Below are 16,762 nucleotides of genomic sequence, written 5' to 3'. Positions count from 1 at the left end.
ATGGGGGCACTGTGGTTTTTTGGACTGCGAAATGTTTTCCCAAGATTCCACGGCTCTACTTACTGACGTCAAACAGGAAGTTAGGTCATTTGAATGTAAGTCGTGTCTGTGAAGTGAGTGTGTGATGTTTGTGTGAGTGAATGTTAGTCTTCTTTTGTGTTTAAAAAAATCTACACCGTGATCTTATTTGATCGGATCCTAGTTGCCCTGCTCGGATTCAGAGATGATAATAACCGACTCGTGAGCTTTTGTTGCGATGATCGTTAGGCATTTTCATAATTCGGGGCAGCCACAGTTTAAGCTGTGGTAGGAAATGATGAATCGATCAGATATACTAGAGCAAACTGGTTACTGGGTCTCGACCCAGTGTTTCTCTGTTTGCTCAGTGAGTATTACGGCGATTCTGATCTTACCATAACTTTTAAAAGTGAGTCCTGGAGTTACGGTTAACCTGATCGGATTTCCGTAAACTATGGTTGCTGCACTGTAATGTAACACGTTTCCATTAAAGAAGAGATCAAACCGGTATAATTTATTTTATTTTGCACGTCCAAAGTGTATGATAATTCTCCACTGGTCAGGCTTCGTTCTTTGATGTATTTGTTTTACGTGGAGTAAAATCCGCCATCGTGCTTCCTCGAGTAGCCCCTGTTTGTGGAGGCCGCGTGGTGAGACTCTGTAATAAAAAATGCACTGTGATAAGTCACACAATACAATATCAAACCGCCTGTGATTTGAAACCCATTCATAAATGTGTGTGTTAATAAAAAACAAATCCCACCGATCGTCCCTTTAGTACTGTGTATTGATGCTCTCTGAGTGTCGATCCACACTTTTATTCCTTTGTTTGAGATCTCACACACTGGAGCTCCAGAATTCTTTTTCGGTGTCTTGTTTGGGAAATAATCACCATCATTACTAGACGGTACGAGAAATAAAACAAAGTAACGTACGCATGCGTTGTTTGTGCAATGTGATTGTTTACCATTTAGAAGGACATTTATAAAAATGTAGTTAGGATTAAAGTGCTCACCCATGGTCATCGGAAACCTTTTGTGCAACAGTTTGGTTCTTTTTCGGAAATAATCCTAGATGATGATCATATATCGATTTTAGATGAATGTCGAGACTATCTCGTGCTGCCTAGTAACAGATTTATCAGTCAATGAATTGAAAACCGTGTTTCCAAATCCAGTCATTTAATATGTATTAGAGATGCACGTATATTCTATTTTATGTAAAAACTGGCCTTGTATCATGTCATGTAAAGCCACAGAATGGAAAGTCAACTCACTGTAGTGTCACAATGAAAGACGGTTCGACGGGAGCTAGACATTGTTGATGTGTTATAGAGCCTCCTCCACGGGTCATCATTTTGGGCAAGATGGGTTGGTTCATAGGCCATTTTCTAGTTTAGAAAGTAGCGAGAAACATCTTGATAAAATATGCCAGTAGAGTATGCTTGAATATCAGCTGTACTATGGACGAACTAACTATAAGATTTAGTAAAAGGCTATTTTAAAACGTTTAAAATCAGTAAACTACCTGAACTTGTTTACTCCCTGTGAATGTATAATCGTTCTCATATCGCGGGAACGGGAAAGGATCTCGTTCTCCTGGCATATTCCCACAATATATCCAGATGAGTCCTAAGGAATGTTACAGATCGGTGGTTTGGGATGTTTTTGACGAGCAACTGTGTTGTCCCTCACACTGTTGCTTAGAAACGGTCCGTTCTGGCGCACCACACAGCGCGAGGCGTTAAAAATGTAAACTCACATGTGATAGTTTCCTTAAAGTTAATGTAAATGTTAATAAGAACAACATTTGGTCTATTTTAAGTACCGCTCAAATGAACAACTGCATCGTTAGCATCTTATGCGGCGCTTTAGACTAATGTTTTCAATTTTTTTCTGTTTTTTATCTGATTTTCTAATAATGACATGTTTCTTTTAAATTAAAGGCAGAATAAAACATTTATGCTGTATTCACTAATGCAATGTACGTGCTAATAACTTGACTTAAAATAAATCGATACCCTTGTAGTACTTTCCGTGTATTTTATAATTTTCCTGGTTCATAAAAATTCTTAAAATGTATGCTAAACTGCTTATTCTGTAAGTGCATACAAACATCAATGCAAAATTGAGAAAAGCGTTATAGAAGTGTTTTTACATTTAATTTCTCAGGCACAACAAGAGGCTGACCAATAGGAGAGCTCAGAGCTGAGCGAGTGGCGCGTGTAGTGCAAATAGTGTCCGGATAAAAAGCGCAGCGTTATAAACAGAACGAAGCTCTTCTGTTTTGTCGAACAGGTGCAGGAAACACACAGCGATGTTTTTAAGATATGTGCTTTTTTTTGTTAGAATGTATTCCATATTTTTCAGTTTATGGCTCTTACTTTTAACAGAGGCAACGGAATTGCCCAGCTGTAAAGAGGTAGGATACAACAGCCTTATACAGCTTTTCTGTTTAGACTTCACGTGAATATGTCATTATGAATAATATTTTAACTTGCTTTTAAATCTTACTGCTGGAACCACATTAGGCCTATGTATTTTAACTGTACTACATATTGACAAATCTCATATTTAGTTAATACATTTTTTTGTGCAGGTAATGCTTTGTTCTTTTTACATTGCTGATGGAATATTTAATTTTATCTACAGAAAACATAATAACGTTACAAGGCCAGTAATTTCTCTAATGTATAGAAAATTGTTGCTGTCAAAGTGCTTTGTGGAATGTATAACTTATAAGAAATAGACTGTTACAAACTTTTAATGTAATTGTCTGCAACACCAATTATAATGTTACAGGATGCTCATGAAAGTTTAAAACCTATATATTTAACTTTAAACTGTGTTTAAAAACACTTTACGTAAATGTAACCTTAGCATGGAATTATGAGTTCTAGAACTGTGAATCACCAATTACCTAAGGTGTAAAAAAGTAATGTGGCCTATATAGTTTAGAAACTAAAAGTGTTTGTTTGACACATGGTTTCATCTGCCTTTTCCTTGGACATATACTCATTTTTAAAGAATCTCATTCCTTCATCAATTGTCCTTTACATTTCCTCATGTTCACGGTTTCCTCGAGGTCATGTTTGAATAAGAGTGAGCATTTTCATGGGACTGGGGTGCTCAAGTACCTTATCAAATCCAGATAAGCTTGTCCGTTGTCCTATGATAGCAGTGTGAAAAGGACATCTGCTCTAGACAAGCTGCTGTATTGCTCTACCTGTATGGGTACTGCCTTTCATCTCCAGTTTACCAAAAGCTTAAAACATTCTTGCTATTGGAATTACCATACCAGAATTAAATTGCAGATAATATTTATATTACATAACAGGGACAGGTTGATGGTTTATGTAGAACCTGTACAGCTGCAAAGATTCACATGGATACCATCCTTATGATTGGGTGTTAAAACAACATCTAAAAAAGGTACAGAGACCTGGCCACTGACCCTGACATCACAGACCGAACATGTTTTCTGTGGGTGTAAAAGACTCATCAGCTAATCTGACCAAAGGGGATACCATGGAAACAAATGTCACTCTGTTTTGTTGCCTTGGTTGTCTACATTTATATGGATGTGGGGATTACGCTGTGTACCGCTTGTTAAGGACACCTGAACATTTCTCTCTTGCTCTCTCTCTGAAACATTACTAATGTAGCTGCACTAACACAAAGAACCTATAGTGCCTGGTCCCTTGCCCCATTACGGTAAGGTTTTGTTAACTATTAATCTTATTCTTACCCGTGCTGGTCAGTCAGGTTAATTAAACCGCCTTGTTTTGCAGCTATTAAGAGGAGTTGTCTGTCAACATCTACTAACCATTTAGAGTGTAAACAACTATTTGATTGAAGGAACACCCTTTTAAGCTTGATGATCATGTAAGAAGGTACATAAGGATAAATAAGGATGTTTGGAAGAGTTACCTATTATTTACAGAAGATTTTATTTTATCAGCCTCTCCCCTTTCCCATAATGATGAGTAAATAATACATGCAGAAGGCTGTTTGTTTAGAGAATGATACGAAGACATCCTTGAAGTACTTCATCACAGTGGGTGGGTCAGGCTATGTAAATATTGATCTGACACAGTAAAATTGAGGCTGTTTTTAAAGAGAAGCCTGCTACTGCAACAAATTTAGCCAAAGTGAGATATTAAGCAAAACCAAACATTTTACTAATGTTTTTGTTAGTCTTTTAACAGGACTTAAACCTTAATACCGATAATAAGTGATTACTAGAACGCTGACTAGTGTCAACTAACATCTCTGAGTATGTAATCCTGTAGCTTGTTTCCAAATGAGTGTCAATTCTGCCTTTAACCAAGCTCTAAAGTCTCAAACTAAACTTTTCTTTCTTAAGACATTTCTTAAGTTGCTTTGTGTTTCATTACTTTGCAGTCTGATTACCATTTTGAATACACAGACTGTGATGTATTGGGCTCTCGATGGAGAGTGGCGATACCCAACAAACCAGAAACCTGTACGGGTTTACCCGATCCAGTCAAAGGCACCAAATGCAGTGAGTATCTCAAACTCTCACAAGTGCAGTCCTTACCTCTTGTATTAAAGGGATATTTCTCCCAAAAATATAAATCCTTTAACCAACCAAGATATTTTGAAGAATTTTGGTAACCAAACAATTGCGGTACCCATTCATCTGCATTGGTTTTGTCTACATACAGTTAATGGGTATACTGCCGTTAGCAACATTCTTTAAAATATATTATTTTGTGTTTGGGGAAGAAATTCATAAAGGACTGAAATGACAAGAGGGTGAGTAATAATTACAGAATGTTCATTTTTGGCTGAACTATCCCTTTAACCTTGGAGGATTGTAATATGATTTCCATAGAATCATATATTTACATTATTATGTGTTTTACAATGTCTTTGTGTGTACATCACTTTATGTGATGCTTTGCTTTTGATGTTAGGATGATATTTTAACATTCTGTCAAGGGTCAACAGATGAAAAATAGCCTTTTTGGCTAATTCTGGCTCATTTACAGTTATGTTAATTAATGTGCTCTGCCACTGTGAATAAACAAAATAAACTCCCCAGTGCTCCCAGTAAAGAGTTTCCAACCTTTTTTTTGCTCCTGTTTTATTACGGGACGCTATTAAGGTTATTACCTTTTCTCTAACCTCGTACTGCTCCCCCTTTCAGCGTTCACCTGTAATGAGGGAGAATTTCTGGACATGAGGACTCAGGAGTGTCAAAAATGTGTCGCGGGGACCTACTCTTTAGGCACGGGAGTTGCCTTTGATGAATGGGACAGTCTGCCCACAGGCTTCATCAGCCATGGCATCGATATGAGTAAAGGAGATTCTTCCGCAAATTGCTCTAAGTGAGTGACTCATACATGAAAAAACTGTATTCAGGATATGCAAACACAAAGTGTTTGTTCTGATTAAATTCAAGATCAAGTGGTTGGTTGAGCCATTTAACTTTCACTAAAAATGTAATTTCAGATATGAAAGTGCTCGACTGGTAACCTTGAATAAGATAGATGACATTAAAGTGAAATGTATTTTTTAAATGGAGAACAGACATTTAAAAAAATAGGTTTAATAGGGATTCAATGTTTATAATGTAGTTCAACGTGGATCCCGAAAGGTGACTACATTGCCTCAAACACAGATGAGTGTTCCTCCACTCTTTCCTACGCTGTGAGTCTGAAGAAACCTGGTTCTGTGTCTTTCCAGTACCTCTACCCAGACAACAGCATCTTTTTTGAGTTCTATGTAAGTTCTATATAATCACATTGCAGACATGACCTAAGTGTCATATTTTAAGATTTTTGACAAATCTTTTTGGCATAAACAATACACGTATACATGTGTGTGTGTTTGTAGGTTCAGAATGACCAGTGCCAGTCAACAGATTCTGTAAATCGCTGGATGACATTATCAAAAAGTGACTGGGAATATCACTATGTAAGTTTATGTGTAACATTTGCCACATTTTAAATAATTCAGATGCTTTAAGAATCATACTAATGTTTTAGTGAAAACAAAACACACAAAAACGATTGATTGGAGATTCAATGAAATGTATCAATAATGATAGCAGTACCAACATGTGAACGCCTCAAGACAATCTTTTTTCTTTATGATCAGGTGCAGCTGAGTAGTGGAAACAATGTATTGTACTGGAGGACTACAGGTTTCTCTCTGGCTGGAAGCTCTGCCAAACCAGTTCTACTGAAGAACATTGCAATTTCAGGTTTTTATCTATTACAAATATTTGGACGTCTCCTCAAATAAACATTTGATGTATTCTGAAAACACAAATCTGTTGTGCTTTTTATAGGTGTCTCTTATACATCTGAATGTTTTCACTGTAAGCCTGGCACGTACAGTGATAAGCCAGGAGCCTCTCGCTGCATCCCATGTGCTGTTAATTCTTACTCTAATAAAGGAGCCACGGCATGCCAGCCATGTGAAGCAGATACATACTCAGGTGTGTGTTGCGTGAACATTTTCATAGATAAATAGCTCTGTGTGCTCAATATCACTTTTTTCGTAGCTTAAAGTTTGTTGAAGTATATTTGCATGTAGCTGAACGGTTATGTACTGTACTGTTCATACAGTCTGAGTCCACATAATACTGATTCAAAATCTCATTTTTAACCTTTCACTACTGTTCATACAGTTTTATAAACAAAATGCTAAATACTAAATAGAACACAAAACAAGTTATGTCTGTCACTAATATAATTGATATACATTTAGTGGTTAGATGAACAAAATTACAACACAATTAAAACAGGAAATATATACGTATTTTAGACAGCATTTAGTGAAAGACTATGGGCTTTGAATGTTACATTTACATAGATGTCACGAAACATTTTAATGAGGTCAAACGAAAGTAAGTTGTTATGTAAATGACTTGAACATCCCAGTGCTCATACGCTATGGGATTTGCCTACTGGAGAGGTGTGTTTTATCACTTTATCTAAATGAGTGTGTGTTTTTTCCTAATGCCACTGGCTATTTTTCTCTCCTGTGTGTGTGTGTGTGTGTGTGTGCGTGTTACTCCAGGGATTGGATCTGGAAGCTGTTTACAGCGGCCACACTGCAAACAAAGCGATTACTTCTATACTCACACACCATGTGACTCAAGAGGCCAGGTACAACAGCAAAGACACTTCTGTTCACATGTACTTCTAGTCAGAAAACACAAATTAAAGCAGTCAGTTTATTATTACAATAAAATTCAGATATAAAGGTCTACTGTCCGGTAGTTCGATTCATTGTCCCCATTTGTTTTCTGGTGTACCTCTAGACACAGCTTATGTTCAAGTGGATCGAGCCCAAGATCTGCAGCGAGAGTGCAAATGGGGCGATCCAGCTCCCAGCCTCAGGTGAGATGATGGACTGCCCACCCTGCAATCCAGGATTCTTCTCCAGCAACACCTCCACCTGTGAACCCTGCCCACATGGCTTCTATTCAAATGGAACAGGTATGACCACACACAAGCGCTACAAATGTAGCCTAATTCATTATTAATTATATTGAATGAATAAATGTGTTTTAAAGAAGCTTGTTTGATGCTCAGTGACACATTTGTTACATGCGTTCAGAATGCTCTGAGTGTCCCGCCGGAATGGAACCTGTCGTGGGTTTCGAGTATAAATGGTGGAACAGGATGCCCAGTAACATGAGAAGTTCTGTCTTTAGTGTAGAATACAGCAGTACTGACAGGACCACAGGTAAATATCATCTCGCACTGCTCAATGCAGATACATCCACCACATCAATGACACACACATGCCCATGACTGCCTTCAAAATGGAACCACATACCACTACAGATGTTCATGTTCAGAGTATTAAAGGGTTGTGCCGAGGACGCTTTGCTTCAGAGGTCTTTTATTTGAACAGGCTGGGAGGTAGCAGGTGAATACATCTATACCACACCAAGTGATCAGGACTCCGACTTCATGCTGTTGACGCTCCAAGTACCCGGATACAGGTGAGCAGATGAAATCCCAGCATACGACTGCCCCCAATGGTTGTTATCTGCAACTACACATTGAAAGTAAATAGCTGATAATAAAGAAAATTAACGTAATAATTTTCTTTTTCCAGCTTGCCTCATTCTCTATTTAAAGACAACGAAAGAGTTGAACTTTCAAAAATAACATTTGTGTTTGAAACGAAGTGTACAGCTGATTGCAAACTGCATTTCATGGCTGTGAGTATGACAATCCACATTTTATTTTACAGTTCATTAAAGGTAAATTATACTACATAATTAAATTAAAACTTGTATATATGTGAATATATAAATGTACACAGCTGCGGAACAGTTATGAGACATTTCGTTTTTCGTTTTTAATGTATAAATGTACATAATTATGAGGCTTTAAAAAAAGATTTTAATCTCCATTTTTCTGCAGGGGCAGAATGAAAGGAATAATATGATCGTGGAGAGTTGGAGCGGTACCATAGGCAAGCAGTCCTACTCTTATCTTATTAAGAGCAACAGCACTGTCAGCTTCACCTGGGGTTTTCAGCGCACTGGGACCTTTAGCATGGTGAGACCAAGATCTACAAATAAATCTAATTTTTCTTACTCATCTTAATATTTTCATTTCTAACTAGACAACAGCATTATTGGTTAAAAGATGAACATCTTCTTTGTTCCGTTTCTCCTCTTAAATTGTTCAACTGAAGCTGTCTGTCTGTTACAGGAAAGTGAATACAGCTCTGACTTTGCTAAGATCTACTCTGTTCACATCTCCAATGTGATCAGGGGTGTGGCTTCAGAATGTCGACAGTGTGCTCTGGCAGCCTCTGGCACAGACTCGGCCTGCGTGCCCTGCCCCTCAGGCCACTACATGTTAAATGGCACTGGAATGTGTAAAAGCTGTTCCGCTAACACCATCATCAGACCTGAGCAGCCAATAGGAGAGCAAGCCTGCCTTCTTTGTGGTCCGAATACTGCCAGTAATAAAGTAAGACCACTTCTTTCTCTAATACTAATTTCTCTCACGAACTATTTTATATATTCACTGACACATACATTTGTCCTCTGTGTTTGCAGGGCCGTTCAGCGTGTATTAGTGACTGTACTTTAGCACTGTTACATAAAGGAGAGTTCCTGCACTATGATTTCTCTCCTTTGGCAAGTGTTACAGAATTCCAGAGCACTCCACGATTCACCAGTAAAGGGCTGCAGTACGTTCACCATTTCAGTGTTATGCTCTGTGGGACACAGGTGAGAGTATGAAGGAGACCAGCTAGGTTTTTGAATGACTTAAGTTTGCAAAAATATATTTAGGAAAGTGAATTGTTGGCACCTTAGAATGACACCGAAAATTCTCTCATCATGTGTACTACATCTAGGACAGGGGTCTTGCATCCTGTGTTGAAAATGTGACTGAGAGTAAGAGAGAAGTGAAGGGCTACATCTGTCGGTCCACTCTAGTGCCTTCTGAGGTCAGGGGTCAGAGTGTTGTGTCCTCTCAACCTTTCAGTATTGGAGACACTTTAATCGGTAAATGCTTCTGCTGCTTTGATATTGCTTTAAAATAATATAGTAAAATAAATATGTAATTGTCGTTCTATTGCAAATACAATGTTTTTAATTTTCAGGAGTGACAACTGACTCCAAACTCGTTGACATTTCATCTTTCGACAGCTACTTCCCCTCTAAATCTAAGCTGCCTGATGTCATATTTTACTATAGGTAAACCAGAATACAGAATGCATGCTTTCACTAAACTATTTTGACGGCTCTGTCTATTCATGTGCTTTTACTATGTGACATTTTTAGACCTCATTTTAGTATATGTAAAGATATGTTCTGTGTCAACAGATCTATAGAAACAACACAAGCCTGTAAAAATGGAAGATCAACCTCTGTCAGGCTTCGATGTGATCCTACTGTAACACTGAAAGACCAAATTTTCTTACCAAGGTACATTGTGGAAAAAGGTTTATTCGCTTTTTGATTAGGGCAAAAGTTACTCTGATCTAGACATTGATATAAAAGTCAATGTGTGTCTGGTTGATATTGTATAGGTTTGGACCCGAAAAAGTGTAATACTGATTTTCAGTTGTAGATCTGACATCCAGTGGTGAGAGCGAGAAACTGCAACTGTAGTCAAACTTTGCAACAGCACATGGTGCTGCAATGCTTTTTAAATATCTCTTAAATGGTATTTCTCTCTCTTTCTCTTTCTGTGTAATTTGGGTGCAGTAATTGCTCAGAAGGCACATGTGATGGCTGCTCTTTTCATTTCCTGTGGCGTTCCCAGCATGCGTGTCCTCTCTGCTCAGAGAGGAACTATAAGGAGATTGTTAGTGCCTGTATCCAAGGAATCCAGGTATGTCAACACAATAAACCACACAATGACTGAATTAACCTGATCTCCGGTCGTATTTCACAAATACGTAGTTTCTCATTGATTCTGTGTGTTGGTTGGTTTAAAACCTGTAAAGTACTTTAAAGTCAAGATTAACAGCTAAAATATGTGGTTCAGAGGACCACCTATGTGTGGCAGCAGCCTCTGAGATGCACAGGTGGGGTGGACCTGCCACCACAGAAGGTCAGCGCCTGTGTGACTTTGGACTTCTGGCTGAAGTTTGGCGTCTCTGTTGGAACTGTGTCCGCCGTATTGCTCATTACCATCAGCTGCTACTTCTGGAAAAGAACACGCAAGTGAGAGTCATCTGAATGCAACAAGTCACTTTTGACAAAGCGCCTGCCACAAACTTGCTGAAAGTTACATTTAGTTCAGTCGTGCGGTTCATTTATTTTATATATATTTTTTTGTAGGGAGAAAACATTAATAATAAGAAGAAATTGTTCCCTCTCTATAGGCTGCAGTATAAATACTCAAAGCTAATGATGACTGCAGGAGATAAAGAGTGTGAACTACCAGCTGCAGATAGCTGTGCCATCATGGAGGGAGAAGATGCAGAAGATGACCTCATCTACCTCTCAAAGAAATCTTTCTTTACTAAAATCAAGTCATTTTCCAGAGAGGTGAGGTCACAAGACAGGCTAATACAAACTGGACACAGTCTAATATTTAGGAGTCCTGTGGTCTCAATTGAATTGTCTGATTATAAAATAAAGTTTTTTTCTTTTACAGAGAACATCAGATGGCTTTGATTCTGTTCCTCTGAAATCCTCAGCTGTACAGGAGATGGAGATGGACTAGAATCAACAGGAAATGTTTGGCCAAATTTGAAAACATGTTTTAAAAAACGATAGCGGTTTTCCAAAAAGACTATGAGGTCATATCAAATAATTAAGCAAAACAAATACTAATTCAACATCTAACTTATTCAAATGTGCATTGAATTTCTTGAGTCTCCTCTGGATTAAGTAAAACCAAAAAGTCTAATGGCTTTTAAAAGTACAAACAGTTCTAACACATTTTTATCTAGTCATGTTTAGATATGTTTATTATATTATGCATTAATAGATAATCAAGTAAACATAATTTATTTAACACGTCTGTCTATAATTAATGTCATAATTATCTATTTTTTTCAAAATTTGGAACAACAAGATGTTGTTTTGTTGTTGAATGCGTATTTGAAGCCATATCTAGAGTAGTGAGTTTTTCCTTTTTTATTCACTACAAACAGTAGCCTATTTTATAAACATTTTTCTCATGCTGGCATTTATATTATATGTTGTGTGATTATTTTCTCCCAGTTGATTTGCCTCTTTTATATTTATTGGATTTTCAAAAGCCTTTTTTATCTTACAGAATACATTACTCTAAAAACCTAGTGTATTGTTTATTAAGTGAAGCATACTTGCATGTAACTATTTTAAAGACAAACAAGTAATAAAAACAACAATAAACACGTATAGGCTATCTTTTGTTATACATTGTAAAGTATTTATTTATATAGTTTCAATTATTCAGTGGCTTTGACACTGACCGTTTCCACAGTAACGACTGTAAACAAGATGTCATTGAAAGCATGAACCCGCGCCGTGAAGGTCCAACATCACCAAAAAGCAGAAAGATGCCGAAGAAAAAAGGAAGCAAAGTTAAAGGGTGAGGAGGCACAATATTTATTTGCACCTATAGTCAGTGGTATTAGATGATTATAGTCATCTTTGATTACACATTCACAGAAAAGGTAAGAAAGACGGCAAGCATGAGTCAAAAGCCGACAAGGAGTCAGAGATCGAAAGGTTCAAATCAAACGCCGCGTTATGGGAGGCGAAGTTTACGATCACGGAACTTTCGCGTGTGGAGTATCGTGAAGCTGCTCGCGCCCTCGCCAAAGCCAACGAAGAGCTTGCGAACCAGAAGTACAGAAACGAGAACGACACGGACGATATCATTGCTTTTCTGAAGAGAACAGATCGAGAAAAAACAGCAACGGTTAGTTTGCATTTGTCATAAACGCTGATGCTACTGATTCTTTCAAACAAAACTACAAAAATATGTATGGATATTCATGAATAAATGATGTTCATAAAATGCATGTAAACCTGTCTGATGTGCATTAAGATTGCAGCATTACAAGAGGAATTGCATAAAGAGAAAGAAAAAGGCTCATATGAGAAAGATCTCTTGGTAAGCAATTATATATATTAATATCATCCACATTTTTTACGGAGAGCAACTCCCTTTCTGGAGCAAACATAAAGGGATAATTCACCCAAAAAGGAAAAAATGGTCATCATTTCTTCTCCCTAATATTCTAAACCTGTATTGTTTAACTCTTTCTTCCTTGGAAGAGAAGAAAATTATTAGTTTTATATTTATTCTTTGTTTATTATGTGTGGTAGTCAACGCTAGTTACCCACATTCTTCAAAATATCTTCTTTTGTGTTCTGCAGAAGGAAAAAGTCATACAGGTTTGGATTGGAATGAGCATAAATAAATGATGCAATAATTTTCTTTTTCCTGTGAACTTTCCCTTTCAGTACAGTATGGGGAGCTATTGCATCCATGGTTACACTTTTCATGCAAGGAAATTTACCCTTTTTCAGTTCCTATTGACTGCCTCTTGCAGGTGGCTGAATATATGAAGAAGATTGATGCTTTAGAAGAAATGTTTAAGCAGAAGTCAATAGACTTCCAGAGGGCTCACAGAGAGCTCGTAACCATCAAGCATTTCCGGAAAATAAAGGCCAATATGGAAGAAGAACTGATAAGTGTACCGCATCTATGATATCTATATGAAAATTCATACAGCTGACAAAATAAGTAAATAAAAAGTAAAAATGCTTTTTGTTCTTCTCACAGCTGAGAGAAAGAATGTATGTGGCTAACAATAAACACAACGACAGTCAGATGAGATCTCAGTACAGGTTCCATACTGCAAGGGTGAGAAAACCTAGTTATGAAATATATTAGGGATCTATGGGAATAAATAGATAAAGATAACTCTTAATATTATATTCTATGAACTGTAGCAAATGTGATTTTTTCTTTTTATATTTGTTATATTTATATCGATCATGTTAAGTACAATTTTAACATCAATCTATAGCTACTTTCCATGAGATATATACTGTAATATATTTAAATATATTACGCTCAATGGACATGTCTGCAACATCTCCTGCTGTAGATTCACCTTGAGAAGGAAGCAGAGCAAAAGATCACGCAGCTGGCAGAGCGTGCACATCATGAGGCCATTGTGTGAGCAATCCCTATTGTCATTCATTTTATTCCAGTTGCTGACCAATGGTGCATATGTCAAAGATTGCATATGCAACTTTGGGACATGTATAAGGAAGATTGGTATATGTGTATGATTTGTGTTTGTTAATGCATTCATGCGTCTAATCAGTTTAAGTGGCTCTCAACAGGCAGCTGGATGCAGTATCACATACTGTTTTCAAGGAGAATGTGCGATTGAACGAGGCACTGAGTTACCATATAAAAGAGGCCGAAGAACAGAAGAAGAGAAATATTGCTTTAACAGAGAAGAGCCGCTCCCTTGCCTTACAGAAGGTGATAGTTTCCTGGTTATTTCACAGTAAATTATATCATCAACTTAAAAACCGATATATGATTGTTTTGAATGAGATGGCAACAGAGCTTGGCTTTGCATTGTTTTTAGCACCTGTCTAATGATACTGAACTTCCAACTCATTGGTTTGCAGGAGACAACTGAACTGACGAGAAAGAAAGCTGATTCCCAGGTCAGAGCCCAACAAAATGAAATCTCCGAGCTCCAAGCTAAATTGGACACACTTGAGCAAGCTCTTGGCATTATGGCAGGAGAGTTTGAGCAGGAGAAGGAAGAAGTGCAACAGCGTGCTATGGTCAGTATGAAGGAAGATATCACAAACCTTAGAAGGCTGGAAATGCTTCTAGCTGCTCGCGAGAAGGAGCTGGATCAAGTGAAACGTCTAGCAAAGAGCATCCTTGAGCAGCGCAAAGAACTCGAGCTCTTCTTTCATGAAGCCCTTGACCATGTGAGGACTGAAATTAGAACGGAAAAACAACATTACAGGTTAGATAATGTTATGGAAAGGAAGGTCCGAGTTTCTTCCATTTGCTGTGTCAAGATTTGGAATAAATAATAGTTATTAGACCAAGCTGAAGGTTCTCAATAATGTTGCAGACAAGAGGCTCTGAAGACCTTTCGTTGGAAAATGAGTGAAGCTCGATCTGGAAGGTCTGAATATCCTCGCATACGGACCTTCACCAATGTTCCACACAGCACCAGCACCAATGATGTTCACACTGACCTAGAAGAGGCGGAGAAATGGTGTGCAAGTTTTTATTGTCACATTTAAAAGCACTTTTTAATTGTGTTGCTTATCAAGATACAGACTTTGAAATTTTTATTTTTTCTGAAATTGCTAGGTAAGTATTTAAGTGAAAAAATAATTCTGTAAACTAGTGACAATAATTCTCTCAAATTCCCTCCCCATGACAATAATTCTCTCAAATAAATTGCATTTATTTTGGACAAATGGGTCAAAATGACAAATAAGATGCTAAGCTTACAGATGTCAAATAATGTAAAGACAACAAACTCATGCCTATTTGTAAACACATTTTTACCTGTTAGGATCAGTTAAAAGTAAAAAAAAAAAATTGAATAAGTCTTTAACTTCCATGTTGGATTTTTGGATTCTCTTATTTAAATCGTTGTTGGGTGACTTTGTCATTCCTAATGTAATTATGAAATTCATCAGACACTGGACTGAGATGGCCACAATAGATCCAGAAATGCTGATTTAAGGCAAGACTGGATCAGTCTCTCATTCTTTTCCTGTGGCTGTAATTTTTGAGACCAAAAATTATATTTGAAAGAAACACTTTAGTAATCAGCTTTTGATCCACTTATTCGAGTAAAATACTGTAATATATGATAGACTTTAAAGCTAATAGACATGGACTAAAAGGCTAAAATATGCCTGGGTTCTGGGCTAGGGGTGATATACGTGAGCAATAACACTATGTCATTTTAGGAGTAATTTGAAGAGTTACAGTGTGGACGTTTCTGATCTGACCTGGGAGCAGAAAGAGAAACTGCTTAAGGTGCTCTTTGCTAACTTAAACGGGCAAAAAATACGGTAAGGAATTAAAGTAATTTCACCTCAGAAATCAACCACTTTCATTTAAGATCAAATACGAGTCATTGTGTTTTCTTAAAAAAAAAACATTTGGTTTATAGAAAGCAATTGCTGAAATGGCAGATCCAAATTCATGGAAAACCCCTGCAGAGATGTTTTGTTGTGATTTGTAGATGTGTTGTCACTCATGAAATTGCAACCTGATTCCGCAGTTCTAAGAATTTCGCTGACTGTGATAAGACTGATATTTTGCATTGCACAACTTCTGGTTAAGTTTGCCAAATACTCAACGAAATATGTCATGTGTTGTGTAACAACAGACAACACAAGGTTACATTACCCTCACTCTGTGTTTTCTACAGTTCTCTAAAAATGTTCAATGTTTTTATTCGCCCTCTGACAGGAAACCAGCTCAGCCCCCAGCTCTACCAACTTCCTTATCTGAGGGGATCCGGGTCAACAGTAATGCAGGGTAAGGCAGCACACCATGAGAAATCATTAGCTTCTATATGACATTTTCTGTTTAGGGTGCATGCTCCAGATAGATACTTCAGCTTGGAATATTGTGATTTATTATAATTATGGTGTTTTAAAGATGTTCTGTAATTATTGCTGTTTGTCCATTTTTGTGTCTTCAGGTTTACAGAGGACAAGCATAGTCTGACCTTTTTAACACAGATGCAAATGCCCAATAGGACATCTGACTCCTGTTTCTTACCGGCCATTTGAAAAACTGTTCTGCCGTTATTATATTAAGACATTTTATTGGAAACATACTAAATTAATTATGAAATGATTTATAATGATAAATTACTAATATTTGTATAACCATTGTGGTCTGTTGCAATATCTTCCTAAAAAGACAAGGAATATAACACAGCTAGATTTAGGGTTAAATGTATTTGCAAATGCATTCAAATAAAATAATATTAAAATACGGTATTGTTTTGAGAGTGGAGTCTGTATCTTGATGATGTTGTATCTTATTTGTTCACAGCTTTTCTATACTGTAAAAATAAGAGGAGGACAAATGGGAAATTCCAGCGTTAGGAATGTGACATAAAAACATTCAGGAAATGTGTTTGTTTCCAATATACGGAACCATTTGTCTATATTTTACTAAACCCTTGTGGATACAGTTTAAAATCTGAAAAATATTAGTCTATGCACAAGTTTTCTATTTAAAAAAAGGAAAATAAACATGCGACAA

The 16,762-nt window shown here is 37.1% G+C and overlaps 3 protein-coding genes across 3 annotated transcripts; 2 read left to right on the top strand and 1 right to left on the bottom strand.

Moving 5' to 3' along the window:
* Nucleotides 1-127: 127 nt before the first annotated feature.
* cfap276 (cilia and flagella associated protein 276) lies at nt 128-1,623 on the bottom strand (the record flags this gene model as incomplete). Its single annotated transcript, XM_079468135.1, has 5 exons — nt 128-676; nt 782-918; nt 1,034-1,143; nt 1,295-1,408; nt 1,546-1,623. 5 exons carry the CDS (start codon nt 1,621-1,623, stop codon nt 606-608), a joined length of 510 nt encoding a protein of 169 aa, XP_079324261.1. The 3' UTR covers nt 128-605.
* A 612-nt stretch (nt 1,624-2,235) lies between these two features.
* Nucleotides 2,236-12,058, top strand: elapor1 (endosome-lysosome associated apoptosis and autophagy regulator 1). The gene is made up of 22 exons (XM_079468003.1): nt 2,236-2,439; nt 4,422-4,542; nt 5,191-5,371; nt 5,621-5,768; nt 5,880-5,960; nt 6,144-6,249; nt 6,337-6,486; nt 7,071-7,159; nt 7,315-7,492; nt 7,614-7,742; nt 7,914-8,004; nt 8,121-8,226; nt 8,432-8,569; nt 8,726-8,989; nt 9,079-9,252; nt 9,381-9,531; nt 9,630-9,723; nt 9,853-9,954; nt 10,237-10,363; nt 10,520-10,698; nt 10,860-11,025; nt 11,135-12,058. Exons 1-22 carry the CDS (start codon nt 2,335-2,337, stop codon nt 11,201-11,203), a joined length of 2,949 nt encoding a protein of 982 aa, XP_079324129.1. The 5' UTR covers nt 2,236-2,334; the 3' UTR covers nt 11,204-12,058.
* Nucleotides 11,982-16,492, top strand: bbof1a (basal body orientation factor 1a; the record flags this gene model as incomplete). The annotated part of the gene is made up of 12 exons (XM_079468134.1): nt 11,982-12,058; nt 12,139-12,391; nt 12,521-12,586; nt 13,029-13,172; nt 13,262-13,342; nt 13,590-13,660; nt 13,831-13,975; nt 14,128-14,480; nt 14,592-14,738; nt 15,448-15,552; nt 15,956-16,024; nt 16,191-16,492. The coding sequence occupies 12 exons, from the start codon at nt 11,982-11,984 to the stop codon at nt 16,279-16,281; spliced, it is 1,602 nt and encodes a 533-aa protein (XP_079324260.1). The 3' UTR covers nt 16,282-16,492.
* Between the last annotated feature and the right edge of the window lie 270 nt (nt 16,493-16,762).

Source organism: Barbatula barbatula (assembly GCF_947034865.1).
Source record: "Barbatula barbatula genome assembly, chromosome: 11".
NCBI lineage: Eukaryota > Metazoa > Chordata > Actinopteri > Cypriniformes > Nemacheilidae > Barbatula > Barbatula barbatula.
This window is presented reverse-complemented; position numbering and strand designations above follow the sequence as displayed.